General features: G+C 35.5%; 2 protein-coding genes across 2 annotated transcripts; both read right to left on the bottom strand.

The window, feature by feature from the left end:
* Positions 1 to 8,438: 8,438 nt before the first annotated feature.
* LOC103551509 (olfactory receptor 6C2-like) lies at positions 8,439 to 9,377 on the bottom strand. The gene has a single exon (XM_008521035.1). It carries the CDS (start codon positions 9,375 to 9,377, stop codon positions 8,439 to 8,441), a length of 939 nt encoding a protein of 312 aa, XP_008519257.1.
* A 7,475-nt stretch (positions 9,378 to 16,852) lies between these two features.
* On the bottom strand, positions 16,853 to 25,018 carry LOC103551478 (olfactory receptor 6C65). Its single transcript, XM_008521013.2, has 2 exons — positions 24,137 to 25,018; positions 16,853 to 16,912 (listed from the first exon to the last, which is right to left on the bottom strand). The coding sequence occupies exons 1-2, from the start codon at positions 25,016 to 25,018 to the stop codon at positions 16,853 to 16,855; spliced, it is 942 nt and encodes a 313-aa protein (XP_008519235.2).
* Between the last annotated feature and the right edge of the window lie 185 nt (positions 25,019 to 25,203).

The following is a 25,203-nucleotide window of genomic DNA, read 5'->3' as shown; positions in this document are numbered from 1 at the left end:
TAAGAATAAGCCATTTTCTTGTGGTTTTAGAATATTGCCCTTGGAAAGATTTGATATGTTTACTATCAGAGCTTTGAACAATGTTTTTCTCTCTTTTGTCTAATCAAGTGAGCCCTGTCTTCTGCTACTACAGGCCCAGTACATTGAGTGAAGTCTCCGTGGTAGGCAGACATCATCATAGGGCAGGGAGACTAATTGAGGCTCAGATGGGTAAATTTTGATAGAAAGTTAGTACTCTCTTGAGCAGAACTTTATCATCAGAAAGTGTCTCTAGCTCACACTGAGAAACTCTGTCCTGTTTTCCTCTTTTTCACCATCTCCATTCACCACCCAGTAGTTCTCTAGACACTAGATTCAGCTTTGCTCAGATCTCATTTTCCATAATCAGTGTCTTGCTTTTACCTGAATCCAGTCTTACGTAAATATTAAACATTTAATAATGCCAACATATTCATGTTGAATAAATCCCACTTTAATCCTACTAAGTTTAACTTTCATAAAATATTTTAATTTTGCAAAAGATTAGAAACAAGTAATAAAATCTCAGTTAATACATCAGTCGGCTATTGATGTGTGTGTGTGTGTACTTGGGTTTTATTTGTTTACATATATGTACGTTTGTGGGAGATTTTATTTCTGAATCTTCCCCAACCAGGCCTGGTAATATTTTCTAGAGCCATCATTCTAGAAAAAAAATAATCTCTCATATATATATATATATATATATATATATATCAGATATATATCATATCTGTAGGATATTCCTAACAAATGATAATATTAGTCTCCACCATATCAGTTATTTATGTCTGTCAGTTTACTCAAGGAGAGAAGTATATCATAACGTTTCCTCACATGCCTACATACAGTGAACATAACTGAAGTAGCAAATATTATCATACTTACCCTTTAAGTAGTAAGATATTTCACAGCATCTATTGACAGTTTACTTGTAGATACTCTTCATGAGACACAGGTTGACCAGGAATATGGCAGTGGAGATATCAGAATGCTTTTTCTCAGGGAACCACACTCAGCTACAAAGTCCCTGGAAATGACCAGAGCCCTCCCACACCTTACAGAGCTTTTGTGAGCAGGTCTCTGCCATTTTAAACCAAGAAGATATGTTCTTGTTCTCTTGCCAGCTAAAATAAAGGAATGCCTAATCTAAAGGATTAGGGATACCATGGGCTAATGAGTGATTAAAGAGAGTAGATCCTCTGAATTTATTGGGCAAGAAAAATATTTGGCATTAATATCATGGCTAGTTAGTTTATGTGTTCTACCCATAACAAGAGTCGATGAAGTCAGCAAACAAAAGCATCCTTGGAGACCCGTGTTTAAAAGTCGTTAAGGAATATTAATATAAGGCTTGGGCAATCAACCTTACACAGGTAACAATGGGGACAGTGCTCTTAGGGACAAGAAAATGCAATAATAACATTAGGCACACCATGATGGTGCCAGACAACATAAGTCAAATGATAAAATGTTTGTTTTTTTTCCCCTATATTGTCTAAAGTAATGAAACAGGCATACGAATCTTTTTGCTACTTCCTTAAAATTAAGTAACTCACGGATATTATGAAATGTATGCAGGTAAACAGGAAAAAATGACACAGAGATAACTGATGTAAGTTATTTTGTATAAGTAATGCCAGAGATTTTCCCACTCAAGCATAAGCATGCAAGTAAACCTGCAAAAACTCTTGTAATCTACAATTCACATCCAACCTATCTGTTATGGTTGTCTGTAATTATGAGCACATAGAGATTTATAGAAATTTTAATGACTGAATTTAAATAATTTTAACCTTGTTTGGATGATAAGTGCCACCACTTTGGAAACTCCAGTTGTTTACATTTCTTTTTTATGCTGCTCTAAAGTTTTTATATGAATATCTTTGCACACATGACTGCCTATACACTGAACCATTCTCAGAGGAGACATTTTTAATTGTAGGTAGAAAATTTTTACATTTATGTGGTTTTCGATATATATTTCCCACCAAATGTATTAAAAAGTATATATGGTTACAATATGGAAAAAGAAATCATGAGAATGAATGTGATTGGGCAGATAATCTTAACACACGGTCTTAGAAAAAGACTCAGCATCTTTGTACTACAGAGTTCTCTGCAACTAGAGTAAAACAGAAGATCAGTAGACAGTTCAGTTCATAATTTTGTTCTTCTTAGTCTAAAGATACATCTGTAGAGGGCCCTGGAAAGAACTGTTTCCAATAATTATTACAACTGTCACAGAATAATGCCTGAAAATCCCACCTCACTATAGCAACAGATTATTGAGAAGGTGAGCAAGACCCTGAGAAAAAAGCTAGGAATGTGCAATTAGACGTTTAGATACAATTCCAAATAAACACGCCCACACCTCATTCAATTCACTTTCTTTTTTTGTATATTCGAGCTACTATCATTTTATCCCCATTTTCTAAAATACAACCATTAATTTATTCTGTCGATAGTTGAGAACTTCATATTCTGTGCACTGTTCAAGGTGGTAATGTTACAGGAGTGAACAAAGCAGACAAAAATCACTGCAGGTCTTATACATATATTTTATACAATATATAGTAATTATATATAATAATATATATGGGTATATATATATATGTATAGAGAGAGAGAGAAAGAGAGAGGGAGAGAGAAAGAGAAAGAGAGAGAGAGAGAGAGACATTCTTTTTCAGAGGCCATCAGTTTTTATTCTCTTGAGGTCTACAACTGATTGGCCAAGGCCCACCCACATTGTGGAGAATAATCTGCTGTATTCACAGTTTACTGACTTAAATGTTAATCTTGTCTAAAAAATACCTCCACAGTAATAGCTAGACTAATTTTTGACCAAATAACTGAGTAGTGCGGTGTAACCAAGTTAATATATAAAATTATCCATCACAGATATATTTATATTCACATTAAAAATGTGAATGAAATACTGTTCATTTAAAATCGATTAGATTATAATGCAAAGTGTGTATATATGTATATACACACAGTCATACACGCATATGTGTACCCCTCGCAGAAATGTATATCAAAAGGTTTTAGCTGTTTATTTGGTTGTCTCTGTGTTGTGATATTTTTGACTTTTAAAAAAATGTTTTTATTTTGATAACAACAGGGATTTACATTATGAAGAAATAATAAAGGAAACTAAGGGGTTTTTATATTCTCCAAAATGCCTTAAAAATGGAAAGCAGTCAGATATATAATGTGACCCTTATCGTTTTGAGCCTCCCCTGTGTCTGGTGCTGTTATTACATCTTCTTGTCTTTTAGAATGCTGACCCGACAACTGCTTTGTGTGTCTTTTATTTTATCAAATTTTGTTGCACAGTATATATGTTCAACTTTGGAGGCTTTTATGATTAAACCCTCATTTTGTCTAGGACACATTCAATTCCTATATGATGCGGCACTGTCTAAGATAGTTCAAGCTTTCCAGTTACTCACTTCTCCCTGAATCTGTAAGTAACAGCGATCCTTTCTTTTGCGGGTGCTCACAAGCAATCTGTGTAAAATGACCCCCAGTCGATGCTGTCACTGCCACATCAATCTAAATACTATATATTCCCAGCCTCAGGGATACTCTTTCAAGGATTTTTGTGGGTAATATTTTACAACATATTGGATACCATTCATACAACAAACTAATTGGGCTCTCTAAGGTTATATCTGTTTCCACTAGTAATGAAAGAAAAATAAGAACCATGTACATTTATTGTAGAAGTGATAGTCACAAACAACCTGTGGAATCACAGTTGTATATGAAATAACAGTGCCCCTCTTCTCTAACATTAATTTTTCATTCTCAGAAACGCTAAGCAGATGAATGTGTCACAATGATTGCCTAGGTAAAAAATAGGGAAAAAAACCTGTCTTATGATTTTTACGTGGCCTTCTGCAAATGCCTGCGTTGTATGACCGTAATTAACAACAATGTCTGTAGAAGACTATTTGTCTGTTGTCTGATGGCAGCAGTGATGATCACCCTTACCCCAATTACTTTAGATTTCTTCTTGGAATGCTATGAATCTCATCTTATTGATCACTTTTTCTGTAACGCATATTATATAATAAAATTTACATGATCAGAATTATGATTAATAAAGCACGTATTTATAGAGGTTGCTGTTATAGCATTCATTATTACCTTATATAGGTATGTCTATCTTATTTGCACATGATTAAGACAATGTAATCTTAAGGAGTGTTTTATCTTGTTTTGCCACATAATTGTATTTTCCAGGACTTAATCAGTTGAGCCTTTATTTGTATCGACTTTCAGACAATGAAGATGTGTATACAGATAAAGATTTCAATATTAGTGTCTTCTAGTAAATCCATGTTGAAGCCGTTTCTTTATATCCTGAGAAATAACCACGTGAAATAGGAATCTGATAACATAATCAAGAGAGGCATTTTAATGAAAGCAGTAGACATTTCCTAAAAGCTTGTGTTAGTTTTCTATTCGTGCAAAACAAATTGCCACAAAGTTAGTGGCATGAAACAACACACACATTATCTCACAGTTTGTGTAGGTCAGGAGGTCTGGCACGTCTTTGCTGAGTCTTCTGCTTAGGGTCTTCAGTCAGGGTGTGAGCTGTGTTGCGTTTTCATCTGGAGGATTGACTGGGAAAGGATTTGCTTCCAAGTTCACTCAGGTTGTTGTCAGAATTCCTTTTCTTTTACTTATAGAACTGAATCTTTGTTCCATAAACATAGTATATCTATCAATTTACTTAGATCTTTCAAAAGGTTTTTTGTTTTGTTTTTTTTTTTTTGCTTGAGGAAGATTAGCCCTGAGCTAACATCTGTACCAACCCTCTTTTGTTGTATTTGGGTCACTGCCACAGCATGACTTACAAGTGGTGTAAGCCTGCACCCAGGATCTGAACCCACAAAATCTGGGCTGCCAAAGTGGAGCCCACCGAAATGAACCACATGGAACCAGCCCCTAAAAGTTTTTTAACAATGTTTAGTAGGTTGCATTATAAAGGTATTGTACACATTTTGGTGGGTTTTTCCTTAAGTATTTAATATTATTTGATGCTATATATACTATTTATTTAATTTTCTGAATACTTATTTTTTATTGACCTTGTATCTTGTGAATTTGTTAAAATAGTTGTAGTAGCTTTTTTGGATAGCTACTATAGCTATTTTTTTTTAGAATTTTCTATATGGGTAGTCATGCTCTCTGGAATGAAATATGAATAAAGACAGTTTTATTTCTTCCTTTCCAGCTTGGATACGTTTTTCTTCTCTTATGACATCAGCTAGAACCCCCAGTACAATGTTGAATAGAAGTGGTGAAATTAGACATCTGATGCTTTGTACTGATCTTGGAAAAAATTCAGTATTCCACCACCGAATATTACGTAAACTATGTGATTCGTTGATCCCCCTTTTCAAGTTGAGGAAATTCTCTTCTGTCCCTAGTTTTCTGATAGTTTTTATCAGAAATATATGTTGGACTTTAATGAATGATTTTTCTGCATATATTCAGATTATCAAAAGTTTTTTAAATGTTTTAGTCATTTAATATGGAGAATTACATTGATTTTCTAATGTTAAACCAATCTTGCATTCCTGGGATAAATCATACATGATCATGTCATATTATCCTGTTTATGTATTTTGAAATCACATTTATAAAATTTTGTTAAGAATTTTTTCATTTATACTTAGAGAAACTATTGATATGCAGATTTTTTTCTTCTAATTTTTGCTTGTTTTTATGTCAGGGTAATGATGGCATCAACAAATAACTAGGTAATTACTCTTCTACTTCAATAAAGTGATTCCTAATGATTCCTATTATTGTTAGCATCTGTACAACTTGTAATTACTTAAATTGTCAATTTCAAGTAATTAATGAGTAGTATCTTTTCTCTTTTATGTTACTATATTATTCTATGTCTTGACTTGGGAGTTTAGTCCACTTACTCTATGTAATTCCTCTGAAGAAAGACATACTATTGCCATTTTGGCCATTATTTTTGGTATATTTTGAAGCTGTTTGGCCCTCTTATCTTTATCACTTACTTTCTTGGAGTTTCATTGATTTTTTTGTAATGACATGCTTTGATTCCTATCTTATTTCCTTTTGTGAACGTTCCATAACTATCTTCTTTATGGTCACCATGAAGATTATATAAAACATCTTACAGTTATCAATCAATTTTAAACTGATAACAACCTAACTTCAATTGCGTTCAAAAACTCTAGTCCTTTATATCTCCATCCCCCACTTTATGTTACAGAAGTAAGAAGACATCAACATATCTTTCTATATTGTATATTTATTTACATATATTTATATTTTTATTCTTTTGCATTTTAAATTCTAAATCAAAATTAAAACTAAATTATGCACCAAGATTACAATACTACAGGATTCCATATTTGTCTATATACTTAACTTTACCAGAGAACTTTATAATTTTGTACAGTTACATGTTACTGTCTAGAATTCTTCCACTCCTACTTTAAGGATTCCCACTAGTATTTCTTGTAGGGCACATCAAGTGGTCATGAATTGCTTCAGCTTATGCTTGTCTGAGGAATTCTTAATTTCCCCTTCATTTTTGAAGAAGAGTTTTGCTTGATACAGTATCTTGGTTGCCAGCTTTTTCTTTAAGCACTTTGGATATATTACCCCAATGCTTTCTGGCCTGCAAGGTTTCTGCTGAGAAATCCCCTGATAATCTAATAGGATTTCCCTTAAATCTGAGAAATTGTTTTTCTCTTGCTGCTTTCAAGATTCTCTCTTTATCTGTAACTTTAGACAGTTGGTTTATAATGTCTGTGGGTTTCTTTGGATTCACTGAACGGGGACTTCTTTGAACTTCTAGAATTTGTGTATTCGTTTCTTTCCTCAGATCTGGAACGTTTTTAGTCATTATTTCTTCAAATCGGGTCTCTGCTCTTTTATCTCTCTCTTCTTCTGGGAATCTCATAATGTGTGTATTGGTCCATTTGATGGCGTCTCCTAAGTCCTTTATGCTCTCTTCACTTTTCTTCACTTTTTTTCTCTTTTTGCTCCTTGACTTAGTAATTTCAAATGAACTGTCTTCAAGTTCACTGATTCTTTCTTCTGCTTGAGCAAGACTACTATTTAACTCCTCTAGATAAATTTCTCAAAGGCATTATATTATTCAGCTCCAGAATATCTGTTGGTCTCTTTTTTTTAATAGTTTCTATCTTTCTGTTGATATTCTCATATTGTTCATGAATCCTTTTGCTGATTTCATTTAGTTCTGCCTCTTTGTTCTCATTAAGCATCTTTAAAACTGCTATTTTGAATTCTTTGTTAGATAATTCATACATTGTTTCCCTAGGGTCACTAGTTGGAGAGTTAATTTGGTTTTTGGGCCATGGGTCACTGTTCCTTAGTATGCCTTATGATCTTTCTTAAAATTTGGACATTTGAAAAAACAGCCACCTCTTTCAATCTTTATGAATTGGCTTTGCACAGAGGATGAACTTCACCAATCATCCAGGCTATTGATTCAGAGGACCTCTCAAATCTTTTCTGTGAATTTGTCTTCTCTGGGATTGTAATTACCTAAAGAGATTTGGCCCATTTTCTCCTCAGGAGCCCATAATCTCTTGCTCTAGCTGATGTCTGTCATTGTTACTATAGTCTCTCTGGTGCTATAACAAGCCACAGAACCTCCCCTTGTTCTTAGCAGCCCCTAACCTGGCATCCAAAATATTCCACTCTTCTCATTACCACTCCAGGACAAGTGAGATAGAGACCAGTTCATTGAGTAACCCTAAAAATGCCCAAATATTGGATGCACATTCCACTTATCTGTTTACCTCCCAAGACAGAAGCTGTGAATTGAGAGTTTCTCCTGATTGCAGGACTCAGTGCCAAGTATGGGGAGGGGCTATGGGATGGGATGAAAAATGCCGTGAATTTCTCTTCCCACTTTAATGCTACTCTTCTTGGCTTTGCAATTTCTGGAGTGCTGCTAATTTATCTCATTTTTGGAGTTCTTACATTGAGAATTTGGTTTGTATAATGTTGTTCAGTGGTGACTCCATGGGAGAAACAAGGGCCTGGGGTTTCCTATTCCACCACCTTGCTGACATCAGTGCTTTATTTAATTTCTTTTTAGCTTGTGGAAAATTAGAAATAAGTGAGGAAAAATTTTTATTTTTATTTTCTAGAAATATGTTCTCATGTCCTTTTAATGAGAGAAGTTGCCCTGAGAAGAAAGGTTCATTTGAAAAGAAAGAAGCGGCGTGACTTGTATATTGTGGGTTCCCAAAGTAAGATTCAAAGGGCTATAAGAAGGTTAACCTGACTGGGCTATAGATTAATAAGAATAAAATAAGTTTAGGATTTTCAGAAGAATTTTAAAGTAATTTTTTTCTGCTCAGAGACTGACCAAATTCACCTCAAGCTTACTGGTGTGCAAGACATGCAATCCTTTCGATTGTGTCACTGAAAGCTTGTTTCACTTGCTTGTTCCTCAAGGTATAAATGAAGGGGTTCAGTAAAGGGGCAACAGAGGTAGTGAGCACAGATACCCCTTTGTTAACGTCCACACCCTCTTTGGCAGAAGGTTTGATGTAGATGAAAATACAGCTGCCATAAGTGATGGAAACAACAGTCATGTGAGAAGAACAAGTGAAAAAAGCTTTTTTTCTTTGCTGAGCAGAGGGGAATCTTAGAATTGTCCTGATGATAAATACATAGGAAAGAATCACACCTATTAGTGTGATAACGAATGTCAACACTGCACAAATAATAATGGTCTGCTCTATAAACCATGTATCTGAACATGAAATCTTAAGAAGGGGAGCTGCATCACAGCCAAAATGGTCAATGGCATTGGAGTCACAGAATTCCAGTTGGAAACCCATACCAAGTGGTGTGATGATGATCACCAACCCAGAGACCCAGCAGCAGAGGACAAGGATGGCACAGACTCTGTTGCTCATGATGGCCATGTAATGCAGGGGTTTACAGATGGCCACATAGCGGTCATAGGACATGGCTGCCAGGAGAAAAAACTCTGTAGCCCCAAAGAGTCCAATAAAAAATATTTGACTGCCACAGGCATTATAAGTAATAGTATTGTCCCCAGTTGATAAGCTGTACAAGAATCTGGGAATATATACTGTTGTGAAGGAGATTTCTAAGATGGAGAAATTTCTAAGGAAAAAATACATAGGAGTTTTAAGATGAGAATCCATCAAGGTAAGAGCGATAATGGTCAGGTTTCCAGTTATGCTCATAACGTATGTCAGAAATAAAAAGATAAAAACCAGAACTTGCAGCTGTGGATCCTCTGTAAGTCCCAACAAGATGAATGTTGTTATTGCTGTGTGATTTTTCATTATTACCTTTGATGTTTTATGCAATCTGCATTCAGTCAGGGAGAAAGAATCTGAGCTCTTTTCAGTCATCAAAAGGATCATAACACTCCAGAAAGAGCAAACACCAGATTATTCCAAATTGCTCCCTTCTGCTTTTTATTATGGATTCCAGAACTTTTTAAATCTCAGATACAAAGATCTCCCCTGAAAAGGTCTCTAAGCTCCAGGTACTTCCTTGTAATTTTCCTGCAGGAATCCCAATAATCTCCTTGAAAATTTGTGTTCTTCATTCTGCACTAACATCCTTAAAAAGTTAAGAAAAAATTACATTTCAAAAATTCAGAACATGACCCTTGCTATTTTATCTGTATCTCATTTTTTATTAGAACCATCTTATCTTCAAACCCTTCTCTAGTGTTTAACATACACACACACACATACAATTTTGTTCTACAACCAGTTTTCTACAATTTATGGACTAAGACATCAACTACTTTTCTAGTTTCATTCAACTTAGCTTATATATAAATCAATCTAACTAGTTGGTTTTTACAGTCAAATTTAAATAAAATTTCAAAAGACAAAGTATTTTATTCCTGTAACTACCTGTTTTACTCCCCTCCATTTTTCATGACGTCCATAGCTATCTTCTCTACATATTTACCTATTATTGATTGCACAGGTTACTGAATTCTGACTTCTATTTCCATTAATAATCAACAGGATCATTGCCCAAGTAACCAATGTGACCTTCACTGTCAAAGACAAAGGAGATTATATACATATCAATGGAGGAGATGTATATGACAGGAGATTATATGACTTTACTTCCTGTGATATACATATATATATATATGTACATAATCTCTTATGATAGAAGATTAGATACATCTCCTATCATATATATGCATTTATATATGATTAAATATCATATATAAACATTATTACATTATTATATAATTATTATGTATATAATTAGTATACATATGGGTTTCTTGTCTTGATTCCTTTGTTGCATTTCTCAATGCTGAACTTTTCGTTTTGTTTTGTTTTGCTGGAGAAGACTCATCCTGAGCTAACATCTGTCACCAATCTTCCTCTGTTTTTCCTCTCATGTGAGCCATGGCCACAGCATGGACACTAACAGACAAGTGGTGTAGGTCCACACCCAGGAACCGAACCTGGGCCACTGAATTGGAATGCACTGAACTGAACCGCTATGCAGCTGGGACTGTCCCTGAAATTTTTTAAACCATATAATTTTATTGCTTTTCTTTGATGCAATATTTTCTGCTTCCCTCTTCATTTATGACAACTTCTCTTAGAATTCTTCATGCATTCTTTTTATATGTACTTCATTAATATTGGTACAACTCCGATTTTGTTCTATGTTATCTCTTCACTCTGTGGTCCCATCCTTTTCACTGACTCTCCTGGTGCCAATGGGCTTCTATATCATAATATCTAGATGATTAGATTTCCTTGGAATTGCAGCACATTATATCAAGGAAAAACAAGTATTTTAATTTGAATATCCAATAGGCAGTTAAAAATAATATGGTAATTGAATGTCATCACTGGCTACTCAACAGAGAACTGTTTTCCTCCTTCGTTGCCCCCCTCGTACTTGCTCATATAACTATGGAAAACTTATTACTCCTTCATATTACGCATTTCAGTGAATGACACTGTAATCCTCTCAACTGTTAAACCAGAAAATTTGGATCTTATCCAGAACCCTTTTCTTTTTCAATTGCGTTTTTCAGTCATTTACCATTTCTTGTTGATTCTACCTCAATATCAGTTTATGAACCAGTCCATCTTTTTCATCCTACAAAATAATCTCTCAGCTAGGTTAAAAAATCTGTCTCAAATTGATGTCTATTACTTTCCATGGTACATTTCAGACTATTTTCCACACTGCATCTAGAGTAAGCTTTGATACACCACCCCAAGTTCTAGACTAGTTCAGGTACATCTGCAATATGCCATTTGCCTTGATATTAGTATAGAGAGCCTTGGGATTATTGATTATTTGTGGATCTGTGTCTCCAGATATGAGATTATTCAGATCAGAGTTTTCTTGTTTAGTATGGAATACTAAGGGGGACAATTAACTTTATCATATCCTATTAACCAGATTAAGGGTGTCTTGAAGGTGATAGGAAACATTCACTTAAGAATAACAAGAATTTAGATGTGTTGTGTATTATGAAATGCTGTGTTAATAAATATAATTTTATGCTTTATATTTATAAAATATTGTTTTCCTTAAACATAAGAAATTTAAAAGGCACAAAAATGACTCACAGGCGTCTCTCTCAATTGTGAGGAAATTGTACAGAACACAATCCTTGACAATACCAGAATATGATTATTATATTTCTCAAAAAAGGGCATGTGTTCAATGCCAGGTTAGCATATACTTTTCTCACCTATAGTTTGGACCTATTCTCTCTAAACCATATGCTATCCCTTAAATTTATTTCTTGTTATATTCTTCATTAATCTCAAGAAAAAGCTTTGCATTGTTTAAGTAGCAGTCATTCTCTGTAGAACATATAAACTTAAAAAAAAAAACCTGGTTCTGTTCAGAAGTACCTCTAAAACATAGCCCAATCGTAGCTTTAATATTATTGACATACCCTGTGTTAAATCTTGACTCTGATAAGTATTTCATTGGTGTGAGAATTTGATGGTGCCAGCAGTACTTGTTTTTCATAGAAGCAGTCATTTTAAAGACAGTTTCATGCTGCTAGGAAAGAGTATCTTATAGAAATCATATGTTATTTTCTTTAATGGAAAAAAGTAAGCGTTTTCTTTGATAATATTTCTGTAAATCTAGCATTTTACTTCACTTTTTAAATTTTCATCCCCCAAGTTGCTACTTAATATCTCCATTGGCTATGCAAATATACCTCATATTTTAGAAGAGAGTATTATTACTAGTACGTTCCAGAGAAAGCAAACTAAGTGACACGAGCGACATCAAAATACTTACTCTTATAACAACCATTCAGGCTTGAGTTGTAGTTTTGACCACAAAATTGCTGAGAGGGACTCAAAATTAAACAAGAACGTGCTAAGCACAGCACGGATGTAGTTGAAGTTCGTGTTTCTCCTGAAGCCGCTCGCACTTACAAGCAGCTCTGGGAATAAAGGTGTAGAGCTATCCTGATGTTCTTGTCTCTCATCAAGTCAGATATTATTTTTCATTATAGAATATGTTCAACTAAAAAGTGAAAATATAGATTTCCAAAAAGCTAAATGGGAAGAAAGGCTAGCAATCAAATAGAGGAAAGCCAGAAAGTCTCTTTGGTTCTTGAAGAATTGATCTGACCCTACATTCTTAAGGGAGGCCAGTTTTGTTGTAGCACAAGTTTCATATTAAGAAGACTAAAGGGATTTGTATCTACTTAATCTGCAACAGGTGTACTGGGATCAACCAAAGTAAACAAATGAAGCTGTCTTTGGTGACCCTGGTTCAAAGCTATTAACTAATTCGACATACAGTTAACGTTGACAACGGGACAAAGCAACAGACACGGCGTCCTAGAGGACTGGAGGGCACCGCAGTAACGCGCCCTGAGGGAAATGTGCATCATCACGCTTCGCAATTGTTTTGTGGAAAACAAAAACACAAAACCGAAAATTTCTCTTAACATTTTGTCTTAGCAACAGTGTTCTTTCATAAGATTCCATCTGAGAAACATGCATATGGTATTTGGAATATGAAAAATAAGAAGCTAATATAGTTTGGCTGCAGCTGTCAGCAGCAGGAAGGAGTCAGCAGTCAGCCCACAGGAGAGTTTGCCAGTGACTTCTGTGCATCCTGAGAATTAGCAGCTTCCTTGCTGAAGATACCCAAGATCAATGATGGATATTTTCTCTTACTCAAGCATTTTATGCAATTCTATCATTTACTTCCTCATCTTCGCTTCCCCGATTCTCCATTGGTTAGGTAGCCTCTATTATCCTTTAACTCCCTGTCTATCTGAAATGTCAGGTATTTTTTATTTGCCCACATAATCCCATTTGATTCAGAGATCAGTAAGAAAATGTGAGAAATATTTGGAAGCAGAACTAACAAGATTTGATGAAAACTTTGATGTAAGAATAGGCAAAAAAGCAGTAACAGATGAATTCCAGATTTCCGTTAAGTAAGTAAGATGAAATTCAGCAAACAAGATAACAGATACTAAGAAATTTTGGGAGGAGGGTGAAGATGATATTTTCAGTTTTTCAATCCTGATTTTGATGAGTAACCAGATATCTACACAGAGTGTAAACGGGATAATTGCAGTTGCAGTCTCAGGCATGCTGTAAAAGGATGGCTTGTCAGGGGAACTCTCATATCTGGGGCTATGACTAGTTTAATTACCTCTTAGGTGCTTTGATAGAGGATGCCATTCTTGCTTAAAATACATGCTTATTTGAAGTTCTTTTTTGAGTTAAGAGTCAAAGTAGAATTTGGCTTGCTGTCTACTACCCAAACCATATCTTCATTTTGAAAATTAAAAAGATATTTAGGCCTTGGGCACGTGACAAAAGTGGCTTATTCATAGATTTACAAGTCCTTATCACAGAATGCAATATGAAAATCTGAGAGAATATTTTAAAAGGGAGTATACAAAATAAGAGTGCAGAATTACTGTCAACAGTTAGTTACAGATGACAAATATTTCATGCGTAAACTGGGAAGGAAAGCCCTACACAAGGGAAGAGAGAGGAAACGAATGTGTTCTTTAAAATCAAGGCACTGAGAGATTAGATAAATGTGTACAGATTGCTTAGGGATGGTTAGCTTATATCACAAATAAAACAAGTTGCACAAATAAAATAGAAGTCAGAGTTTAGTAGTATTGATTTAGTACAATCTAGTGAAGAAATACATGAAGTCTGCAGCAGGTAGACTTGTCAGATTTGTCAGAGATGGTTTTAAGGGAAAGGATGCTTCTTCATATATCTGCTTGTCTAGTTAAAAAGAAGAAGCAACGATAACAACAACAGCAACAAAAAACCACAATGATATTCCTTTTCTCTCAATCTGTTATCAAATATACTCAGCTTCCCTAGTATACTGATGCCAGGAATGTGGCCCCCTGAGTGAAAATTCCAGCCACTGAAACCGTTTTTTTAAGTGATTAATTTACATTATGTCTTATACATTTGACTATCTTTTGACTATGATTGATAAGAATTCAAATTGGATAAAACAGGCCACTTGCACAAGGCAAAGGGCCAATTTTTGCTCTCATAAATTTGTCAAGTCTATGCTACCATTTAGAGAGTATCCCTAGGGGGCCTTTACCTTGGGAAGTGCCTTGCTTTTCATACAACCAAGTTAGTTAAACGGAGTGGGCTGAAATACATTTGAATCTTACATCTATACTCAAGAACAATTTTCCCCTCGTGTCAAGCAAGATTAGCTGCAACCCCCAACTCTACCTGTCAGTTGATAATATGACCCAGACTATGTGAATAAGAGTACTTATTATAACAATAACAATAATAATTGCTAACGTTATTGAGCACTTACTGGATTGCTAGCAGTGTTTTAGACATTTAACCTATATGTAATAATAACAACAAATCTATGATTAAGTACAATTATTGAACCTCCTTTACATGTGAAAAATGGAATCCCAGAGGAGTTTAAAATTTCCTCAAAATCTCAAGCTTGTGAATGACAGAGCCAGAGGACAAATCTAGACAGCTTACTCCAGCACACATACAGTTAAGCAACACAGTGTAGCTATGGAACATATAATTGATGCTCAGGAATTAAAGAGATGGACCAATAATTGACACCTATGGAAAGGTGTATCAATCAACATCTTCCAACTGACACTTTTATTGAACTTGATGGCAGGCAGTCTCCTGCTTTTTACCATGAACTAAAAAGAGTAAATTGAAGTCTACAAGGAACTGTACTACGTATCATGTGACAGAAGACTATATGTTATGGAAGAAGGAAGCAAAATTGAACTAGGTAAAGATATATATTGAAAATACAGAGAGGGAAGCAAATGGGAGAAATTATTAGCCATAAGTAGTCATGGTATAAATCAATCTATCTACCCAGCTCTTGAGCAAAGTAGAATTTTTCTGGATCTTACAAGACTTTCTAAAATTTTCAATCTATTGCATCTTTTTTTCTTAACCTATTTTTATTTTTAATGTTTATTTGGCAAGCAACATAATCACATAATATGATGGTCAAGTCTTATCAATGTTAGTCTGAGACATGGATAAGAAGAAAGCAATACTATTCGTTAGTATGCATATGGATAAAGAGTCCTAAATCACAACCTTAAGTGAACTGAGGTCCCCAGAGAGGAGAGTATTATTATTACCAAGCCAGATGTTGGTAGCTCCTTCTAAAAATATTTTGTAGAAATGTGCGTATGTGTTGTTGCCTTTTCTTGGAGTAATAACTCTAATTATAAAAATTTTACATTCATGAAATTGTTCTTAAAGTCAGTTCATTGTATTATTTTTTAATTAATAAAATGCACTAAAAGTAAAATGAAGAACCTAGCATAAAGTTTTCTTTTCCTTTGCTGATTTTCTGTCATGATGACAAATATTTAGTATATTTTTTAAATTTCTATGTAGACTATAAATAAGTTAGGTAAATTTCACGCTCAATACAAAAAAATTACCATACTCTTTCTTTGCATTGTTTAACTCTTATTTTACTTTTTATTTTATGTAAGTTATTTCAATACCCATATGGCTGAGTTTCCTCAGTGTTTCATTTCAAAAACAGAATTAAAAACAGAGTATGTGGGGGCCGGCCTGCTTGCATAGTGGTTAGGTTCGTGTGTTCCACCTCAGTGGCCCAGGGTTTCAGGGTTCAGATCATGGGCGCGGACCTGCACACCAGTCATCAAGCCATGCTGTAGCAGCATCTACATACAAAATATAGGAGAACTGGCACAGATGTTGGCTCACGGTCAATCTTCCTCACAAACAAAAACCCAAAACCAAAATACAGGACATGTGTGTGTGTGTGTATACATAAATACATATATATACATATATGCATAAATATATACATATATACACACAAACACACATATACATATATATACACATATGTTTGTACATAGATACGTATGCACATTTGAATCTAGACATTCATGAATTAATCACTAAATAAACCTTGTTCTGCTTAAATATTTTAGGCAGTGGCTAATGTCATCACCATGTATATAATTTGAAGTACATTGGTTAATATATGAAATAGCTTTAGTCCTAACTTTTCTTATGATACAGCATATGAGCTGTATCATATGAAAATGCATAAGATCATTACATAGTGATTTTGTGCTGAAGTTCATATAAGAAAGATTTGCAATGTAAGAATATTAAATTCAAATTTCATAAACAGTTGTATTTCTGAGAAGAAATATAAGAAAGAAGATATTAAAAAATGAACTATTCATTGGTTCTCTGTTTAAAATTGTGTATGTTTCAGTCATAAATTATCGTTAGATCATTGCTTTTGAGGAGAGTATGTTTCTCACAGCATTCTTAAATGCTTGTTTCACCTGCTGGTTCCTTAAGGTGTAAATAAATGGATTCAGCACAGAAGCGACAGAGGTATTGAGCATAGCTACCACTTTTGTCAAAGCAAGCCCTTCCTTTGCTGATGTTTTCACATACATGAAGATGCAGCTCCCATAAGAGATAGAGAAAACAATCACATGGGAGGAGCAAGTTGAGAAGGCCTTTTTTCAATATTTGTAAATTTATTGAGACTTGTCTTGTTTCCCAACATGTGGTCTATCTTTGAGAATGTCCCATGTGCACTGGAGAAGAATATGTATTCTGTTGTTTTTGGATGTCATGTTCTCTATACAGCTATTAAGTCCATCTGGTGTAGGGTTCCATTTAAGGTCACTGTTTCCTTGTTGGCTTTCTGTTTGGATAATCTATCCATTGATGTAAGTAGAGTTTTCAAGTCCCCTACTATTATGGTATTGCTGTCAATTTCTTCCTATAGATCTGTTAACAGTTGCTTTATATACTTTGGTGATCCTGTGTTAGGTTCATATATATTAATAAGTGTTATATCTTCTTGGTGGAATGTCCCTTTTATCACTATATAATGTCTATCTTTGTCTCTTATCTTCTTTGTCTTGGAATTTGTCTTGTCTTATAAAAGTATGACTACACACACCTTCTTTTGCTTGCCATTTATTGGAGTATCATCTTCGATGTTTGTCTTTAGAGCTGAGATGTGTCTCCTGGGTGTCTTGTTTTTTAATCCATCCAGCTACTGTGTGTCAATCCATTTACATTTAGAGTCCTTATTGGCATATGATGGCTTAATATGATTATTTTCTCTTTTGTTTCCTGGTTGTTCTATATTTTCATTGTTTTTTCCTTGTATTTCTGTTTGCCATTTCAGTTTGGTCATTTTCTATGATGTTTTCCTCAGTATTCTCCTTGTTTGTGATTTGTGACTCTGCCCTGATTTTTTGTTTTGTTGTTACCATGAGGTTTGTATAAAAGATCTCATAGATGAGATAGTCCATTTTCTGCTGATAACATCTTATCTCCTTTAGTCTATGCAGGTTCCCTCCTTTTCCTCTTCCCCTTCTATGTTTTTGTTGTTGCAAATTATTCTTTTTTGTGTTGTGAGTGGGTGAGCAAATTGAAGTGTGTATAGTTATTTCTGATGTTTTCTTTCCCTTTATCTTTTTTGTTATAATTAAGAGTTTACTAACCTATTTTGATATAGAGTTTCAGTTTTATGATTTTTCTGTCTACTCATCACCTTGCTCAAAGCTTTGTAAATCTTTGCCTTTTTGTTTTGGGTAGGAAGGCTCTTTTCCATGTTCTGGTAAGGCAGTTCTAGTGATGATGAACACCTTCAGCTTTTGTTTGTCTGGAAAAGCATTCATTTCTCCTTCATATCTGAAAGATAACGTTTCTGGACAGAGTATCCTTGGCCGATAGTTTTTGTTCGATATTTTGAGTATATCATTCCACTTTCTCCTAGCTATAGAGTTTCTGCTGAGAAATCTGCCGAAAGTCTGATGGGGGTCCATTTGTAAGTTATTTTCCTCTCTCTTTCTGGCCTTAATATTCGTACTTTATCATTGACTTTTTAAAGTTTTGATACTATATGCTTTGGAGAAGGTCTTTTTGCATTGAGAAAATTAGGAGTTCTACTAGCTTCATGTACTTGTATATCTAGTTTTTCCTGCAGATTTTGGAAGATCTCAGCTATTATTACTTTGAATAAGTGCTCTGATCCATTCTCTTTCTCCTCTCCATCTGGGATAGCTATTATCCATAGAGTGCTTTTCCTAATTGAGTGAGCTATTTCTCATAGAATTTCTTCATTTTTAAAAAAATCTTAGTTCTCTCTCCTGTTCCACCTCAATCATTTCTAGATTTCTATCTTTGAGCTCACTGATTTTCTCTTCCATATGGTCTGCTCTATTTGTAATGCTTTCAACTTTATTTTTCATCTCATTATTTGTGTTCATCTCCAGAATTCTGTTTGGTTTTTTAGAGTTTCAATCTCTTTGGTGAAGTATTCCTTCTGTTTATTAATTTTATTGTTGAGTCCACTGAACTGTCTGTCTGAATCTTCTTGTCATTCGTTGAGTTCCTTCATGACAGCTATTTAGAATTATCTGCTGGTTAGATTGTAGTCTTCTGTGGTTTCAAGTTTGGTTCCTGGAGAGTTGTGATGTTCTTTCTGTTCTGCCATGTCACTGTAGTTCTTCATGGTATTTGATGAGTTGATCTTCTGCCAGTGCATTTGTAGTAGTAACCACCTTTATTATTTGGGTAAGGCTTTGGTTACTTTGCTTCTGAGCTGCTTCTGGTTGTATTTCAGAGCCTGAACTTTCCTCCCTCCTCTGCTAGAGGCATCCTCAGTGCTCTCCTTGTGCTACTTGTGCTTCTGAGGTTGCTAGTGCCTTACTGTTACAATGTTGCTGCAGTCTCAGGTATTGCCACCAGGGTCACCAGGCTGCAGGCACTTCTGCTGCTTCCAGACTCACCTGGGTCTCATATTTCCTCACTGGCTCTGCATGGGCTCTTCATGGGCTCATAAGCTGAAGCCCTGGGCACCACCTGTGCTGCTGCTCCCAGGTTGTCTAGAGCTCCTGGTGCCACCATTGCTAGGGGTGCTTAGTTCATGGGTCTTGTTGTCACTGCCAGGGGCCCAGGGACCCAGGGATTTGTATTCAGCATCCACTACTGGTGGAGACAATGTCAGTGGTGCCACCACTGGGGCTGCATTCATGGGTTCTGCTGTGGTTTTTGAAGCTGCATGTCACAGATTCCACCTGCCACCACTGGTGGAGCCAGGAGCTAAGCAGGGAGTGAGTGTCATTGCTGCCCCCTCATGCAGCCTTTGGTTGCTGGCTTCAGCCAGTGTGTTTTGAAAACTCAGCTAAGGGCGCTCCACTCCGGCTGAGAAATCTGTGTTTTGTATACTGTCTCCACTGTTGGAAACACTGGGCCACAGTTGGGGGAGGGGTTAGTGGTTAGGTCACTAGCTTTGCTCTGTGTCCTGAATCTTTTGGACATGTGTTCCACCTGCCACAACTGATGGGAGGACAAGGGCTAAACTCTGAGTGTTGTCTGTCCCTGGTACCTTTGTTTGCAGGAGCACGTATTGGATCTGCGTTTTGGATTGCTGCTGCCAGGGAAGAGGGAGGGAGCTATTTCCCTACTTTCACTGCCTCCCAGAGACCCAGCCTACCCACCTTCAGGTGTATAGATGCATACATATCTTAGGCATACCATTGTGTGGTGTAGGGAGTCTTTTGTTCGTCAATGGATGTCTGATTGGTTGTAACTTAGAGCGGAGAGACAAAGGGAATAACTCATTCCACCATGATGCTGATGTCACTTCCAGTATCAGTTTTAATGTCTAAATATGGTTACATTTTATGGATATGCCATAAATCTCTCTTTTTGGAGTGTTTAGAATTCCCTCATTATAAGTAATATTAGAATGCATAGACACACATATACAGATTAGCATTATTGTCTTATTGCTTTTTGAGAGGTACCTATTATCTTTAAGTTAGGACTTACTGGGTCATAACTTTGGATGGTTAAAATGTTCATGTTTATTTTCATATTTCTCTAGAGAAATGGTTGTTTTTATTTCTTACCTGTATAAGCATGGCTATTTTAACAAAAACTCAGCATACAAAAGATGAATATTTTTAACCTTTATCAATTGATAGAGAGAATAAAATATCACTCTCCTCTTTAGGGATGGAGATTATATATCTATACATATGTCTATATCTATATCTACATATATAAAAAACAAAACCAGGCAATAAGTGGTTAGGAGAATGTGCTAAAATTCAAATCCTTGTGTGCTGCTTTTGGGAATGCGACATGGTGCAATTGCTATGGAAAACAGTATATTGTTTCCTCACATAATTAAACATAGCATTGCCATATAATCCAGCAGCTCTACTTCTGGATGTATACCCAGAAGAATTGAAATCAGAATCTCAAACAGATATCTGCACTCCCACGTTCTTTGCAGCCTTATTCACAATAGCCAAGATATGGCAACAACCTAAATGTCCATTGATACATGAATGGATAAAGAAAATGTGGTGCACATATACAATGTAATAGTATTTAGCCTTAAAAAGGAAGGAAATTTTGACACATGCTGCAATATCAATGAACCTTAATGACATTATGCTAATTTTAATAAGCCAATCAGAAAAGGACAAATATTGTATAATTTCACTTATATGAGGTACCTAGACTGGTCAAAATCATAGAAATAGAAAGTAGAATGGTGGCTGCTACAGGCTGGGGGAGGAGATATGCTGTACAACATTGTGCCTGTAGTTGACAATATGGCAGTTTGCATTTAAAATTTTGTTAAGAAGGTGGATCTCATGTTAAGTGTTCTTACCAAAATACAAAAAGGGGCACTTTCACATTCTCCCCTGGGAAGTTCCACACACAGTTGCACTAAAGGAAGAGGGAGGAAGCTCTAAAGCATTTGGAAGCTAGGCTGTGTGTGCTCTAGCAGCCCAGGGCTTTATCGGGGCAAACTTGAGGCATAAGTAAGCAGCAAACTGATGTCAGGTGCCTGAAGATTTTCAGCAAAGCTCAGTTCTGGTTGGATGCCTGCTAGGAAGTGCCCTGCAGAGCCATATCAGGGGATTGAGAAAATGGTTGATTTTCAAAAAAACCTCTTTTGAATTGCTTAACATAAGCATTGGCTGTCAGAAAACATTTTATGGTGACTGTGAGAGGGATGCTGTTTTCTCTACTTGGGGGAAAATACATACCATGAATCTTCATGCTGGGTTAGATGTTATATGTGCTAATATAAAGTGCTCCTAGTTTTTGGCATGCATGCTTTGTTTCGAATGCATAAATTATTGTAGGAGCCATGACCAGGAAAGGAACAAAGAGGTAGGCAGGGTGGTGTACGGAAGGTTAACTGAATTGGGGTGTAGATCTAAATTTGTGCCGATTCACTGAGTCTCCAGGGACAATTCCTTTTCCCTCTCTGGGTTTCACTTTCTTCATCTCACAAGTGAGAAAGTTTAACTATATCTGGGATAAAATAAATCTCATCTCACAGGTCAAGTCTAATGATGTTGGTACTGTGTTGAAAAGGATTCTGAGGTCATTTCCTCACTCTTCAAGAAATAATTATGCAACTTATCTGCAATTATTTACCAGAGCCTTGGGAAAGGGAGATTAGTTGCATGTCTCTTTTATTTGCTATCCCTGGATGAGAATATATCTATAATCTCCTCTAGATGGAAAATTCTGCTATTCTAAACACTTCAATAGTTTCCTTGATGTTTGAGACTGGAAAAGTATTTTTAACCCCTTCCAATCATTTAAAATAATATCACACACCAATCTTCTAAAAAAAACATAAAATTACAGACTCTGTTTTTAGGCATCAAAACTCAAAACATAAATAAAGTACAGGGCATAGTCAATCAATTTACTCAGGTTTCGGTTCCTTCCATGATGTGTTCTGGTAAGTAGGCTCTGTTGTTCATTAACAAACTACAGTGTGCTAATCACACACACACAAATACTTTAAATGAATGGTTTATGGATCTAAAGCTTATGCATCTAATAACATACTAATAAAATCTTGGGAATGTTTTGAAGGCACCGGTCTTAGAATTTTGTATATTTTTTTCAGTAATTCCTTTCATAGTTAAAACACACATTCAGATTATCTGTTACTTTATGAATATTTGCTAATTAATACTGTATCCTAAAAATGAGTGTTTTTATATAATTGCACAGACTATCATAACTACATTAGTATCATATAATTATACAATTTTACTGTTTTCTTGGTATTTTGAATATTATAACTGTATAATATTCACGTTTGTCTCACATTTTTATGATATTAGAATTGCATAAGTTTTTTTAATTACCAGCTTTTGTAACAACTGTACTCCTTTCTTTATTTTTATTAAATTCCGTATTATCTTTATGTTTTTGTTTTTCCACATAGTATTGAATTTTTCATTTTTTTAATCTTCAGACTCCTGAATTTTACATTTAACTCCAATATTTTAATTCTTACAAGTTAAGTAGTGTGAGCTACTTAGAGTGATCGAAAATAGCAAAGGTGAGTGATTTCTCTTTGATCCCCGCTTATTTATTTGAGTACTAATGCAATTGTGTTCTCTGATCCTCATGTGCATGTTAAAACCCTGCATTGCATAAAAATCCTGCACTGATTTTCAGTAACTTCACGGACTGAGTTTTTATGATTTCCCATGTTTATTTTCTGATAATATGCTATAGCAGAAACAAAAAGTCACTGAATGTAGTGTAAAAGCAGTCACTCCTAATAACCCTGTTTATAGGACTCAAGGGAGGAGCTCACCCTGCCTAAGGGCTGCAGCCTCTCACAATTCCAGTTTATTGTTTAACAGGAGGTGTGTAATCTGAAATGATATAGATAAATATTTCTGATGGAGCAGAGTTGGTGGAAAAGTAACCTGATAGCTTGAAATAACCCATTTTCACAGTAGAAGATAATTGTTCATCAACTATTTTTTCCCTACACAGATTCAGAATATCTGATTCAATAGATTAACGGAGTAAGAGTAGGGAGGAGACAGAGCCCATTGCTAGAATAATCATAAAGCACAGTTTTCTCAGATTTGAAGTTAGGTTCCACTCCATTCACTAACTGAAGGTGGCTGTAAATTTTATTTTGCATCATTTATTTTCACGTAAGATTTGAATAGGCTATCTCGAGCTTGCTGCTTCTGAAGTTAAAGGACAATATGTATTTGAAGTCACATGTCACAATCTCCCTATGTGTGAAATCTCTCTATATAGACATGTGTGGAATGGCTATATGGATCTGGGAAAATTAGGAAAAGAAAAAGGAAAAAGAATACAGAGACCTGCAGTTAAATGTAGAAAAATGAAATTTAAAAAAAGCTATAAATTGTGAAATTTGAATTCTACCCTCCTTTTCTTAAAATATGTTATGTTTTTCATAGCATTTATCACTTTAAAGTACTAGGTACATTACTTTTCTGTTATGCTGGCTGTCTAATGTGTATGTCCCCTCACTAGAAGTAAGATCTACAGTGGCGGGAATGTTTGTATGCTTTATTCCCTTGTGGATACCACCTAGAACAATGATTGGTATTTGTATTCATGGTATGATTTATTTGCGGTTTCAGCTACAGATTTCATACTGATTAGTTCTTGTTTGACAATAACACTTTTTTGACGAACTCCCTAAGGGCCTGTTTCACCTGCTGGTTCCTTAAGGTATAAATAAAGGGATTCAGCATGGGAGCAACAGAGGTATTAAGTACAGCTACACCTTTGCTCAAAGCCACACCTTCCTTTGCAGATGTTTTTACATACATGAAAATACAACTCCCGTAAGAAATGTAAACCACAATCATATGGGAAGAACAAGTGGAAAAGGCCTTTTTCCTTTGCTGGGCAGAGGGGAACTTCAGAATTGTTCTAAGGATGAGTGTGTAAGAGAGAATCACCAAGGCCAGAGTTACCATGAGTGTGAATACTGCTAAGAAAAACGCCATGAGCTCTAGGAACGCTGTGTCTGTGCAGGCAATCAGCAGCATAGGAGAAGAGTCACAGGTGAAGTGGTCAATAATGTTGGAATCACAGAAATCCAGTTGGAGGCCCATAATCACAGGGGGAAAGATAATGAGAAAACCAGCCAGCCAGGAGCTGATTACAAGCCGGATGCAGACCTTGTTACTCATAATGGTTGTATAATGTAGAGGTTTGCAGATAGCCACATAGCGATCATAAGACATTACAGCCAGAAGAAAAAATTCTGTGGAGCCCAGAAGGATTAAAAAAAATACTTGTGTCATGCAAGCATTATAGGAAATGGTTTTGTCTCCTACAGCAATGCTGATCAGAAACCTGGGGATACAGACTGTTGTGAATGAAATTTCTAAGAAAGAGAAATTCCTTAGAAAGAAATACATAGGAGTCTTCAAACAAACATTAGATAGTGTTAACATGATGATGGTCATGTTTCCACTTACACTCAATAAGTAGGTGAACAACATAAAGAAGCATGTCACAGCTTGCAACTCTGGGTCATCTGTAAGTCCCAGAAGAATGAATTCTCTAACTGATGTCTTATTTGGCATGACTAAACTTGGAATTCTGTAGGTCTGTAGGGAAAAATAAGAGTGAATGTGAACTCCTGATATAATTTTAAACACAGTTGCAGTGCTCTTATTCTGCGCAGAGAAAATAAAACATGCATTAACAAGAAGTGGCAAAACAGTCATCCCTCAAAATGGCAAACATCTCAGAATTTGTTTAGTAGGGA

Source organism: Equus przewalskii, chromosome 5 (genome assembly GCF_037783145.1).
Source record: "Equus przewalskii isolate Varuska chromosome 5, EquPr2, whole genome shotgun sequence".
Lineage (NCBI taxonomy): Eukaryota > Metazoa > Chordata > Mammalia > Perissodactyla > Equidae > Equus > Equus przewalskii.
The sequence above is the reverse complement of the archived record's forward strand: the minus strand, read 5'-3'. Positions and strand labels throughout refer to the sequence as shown.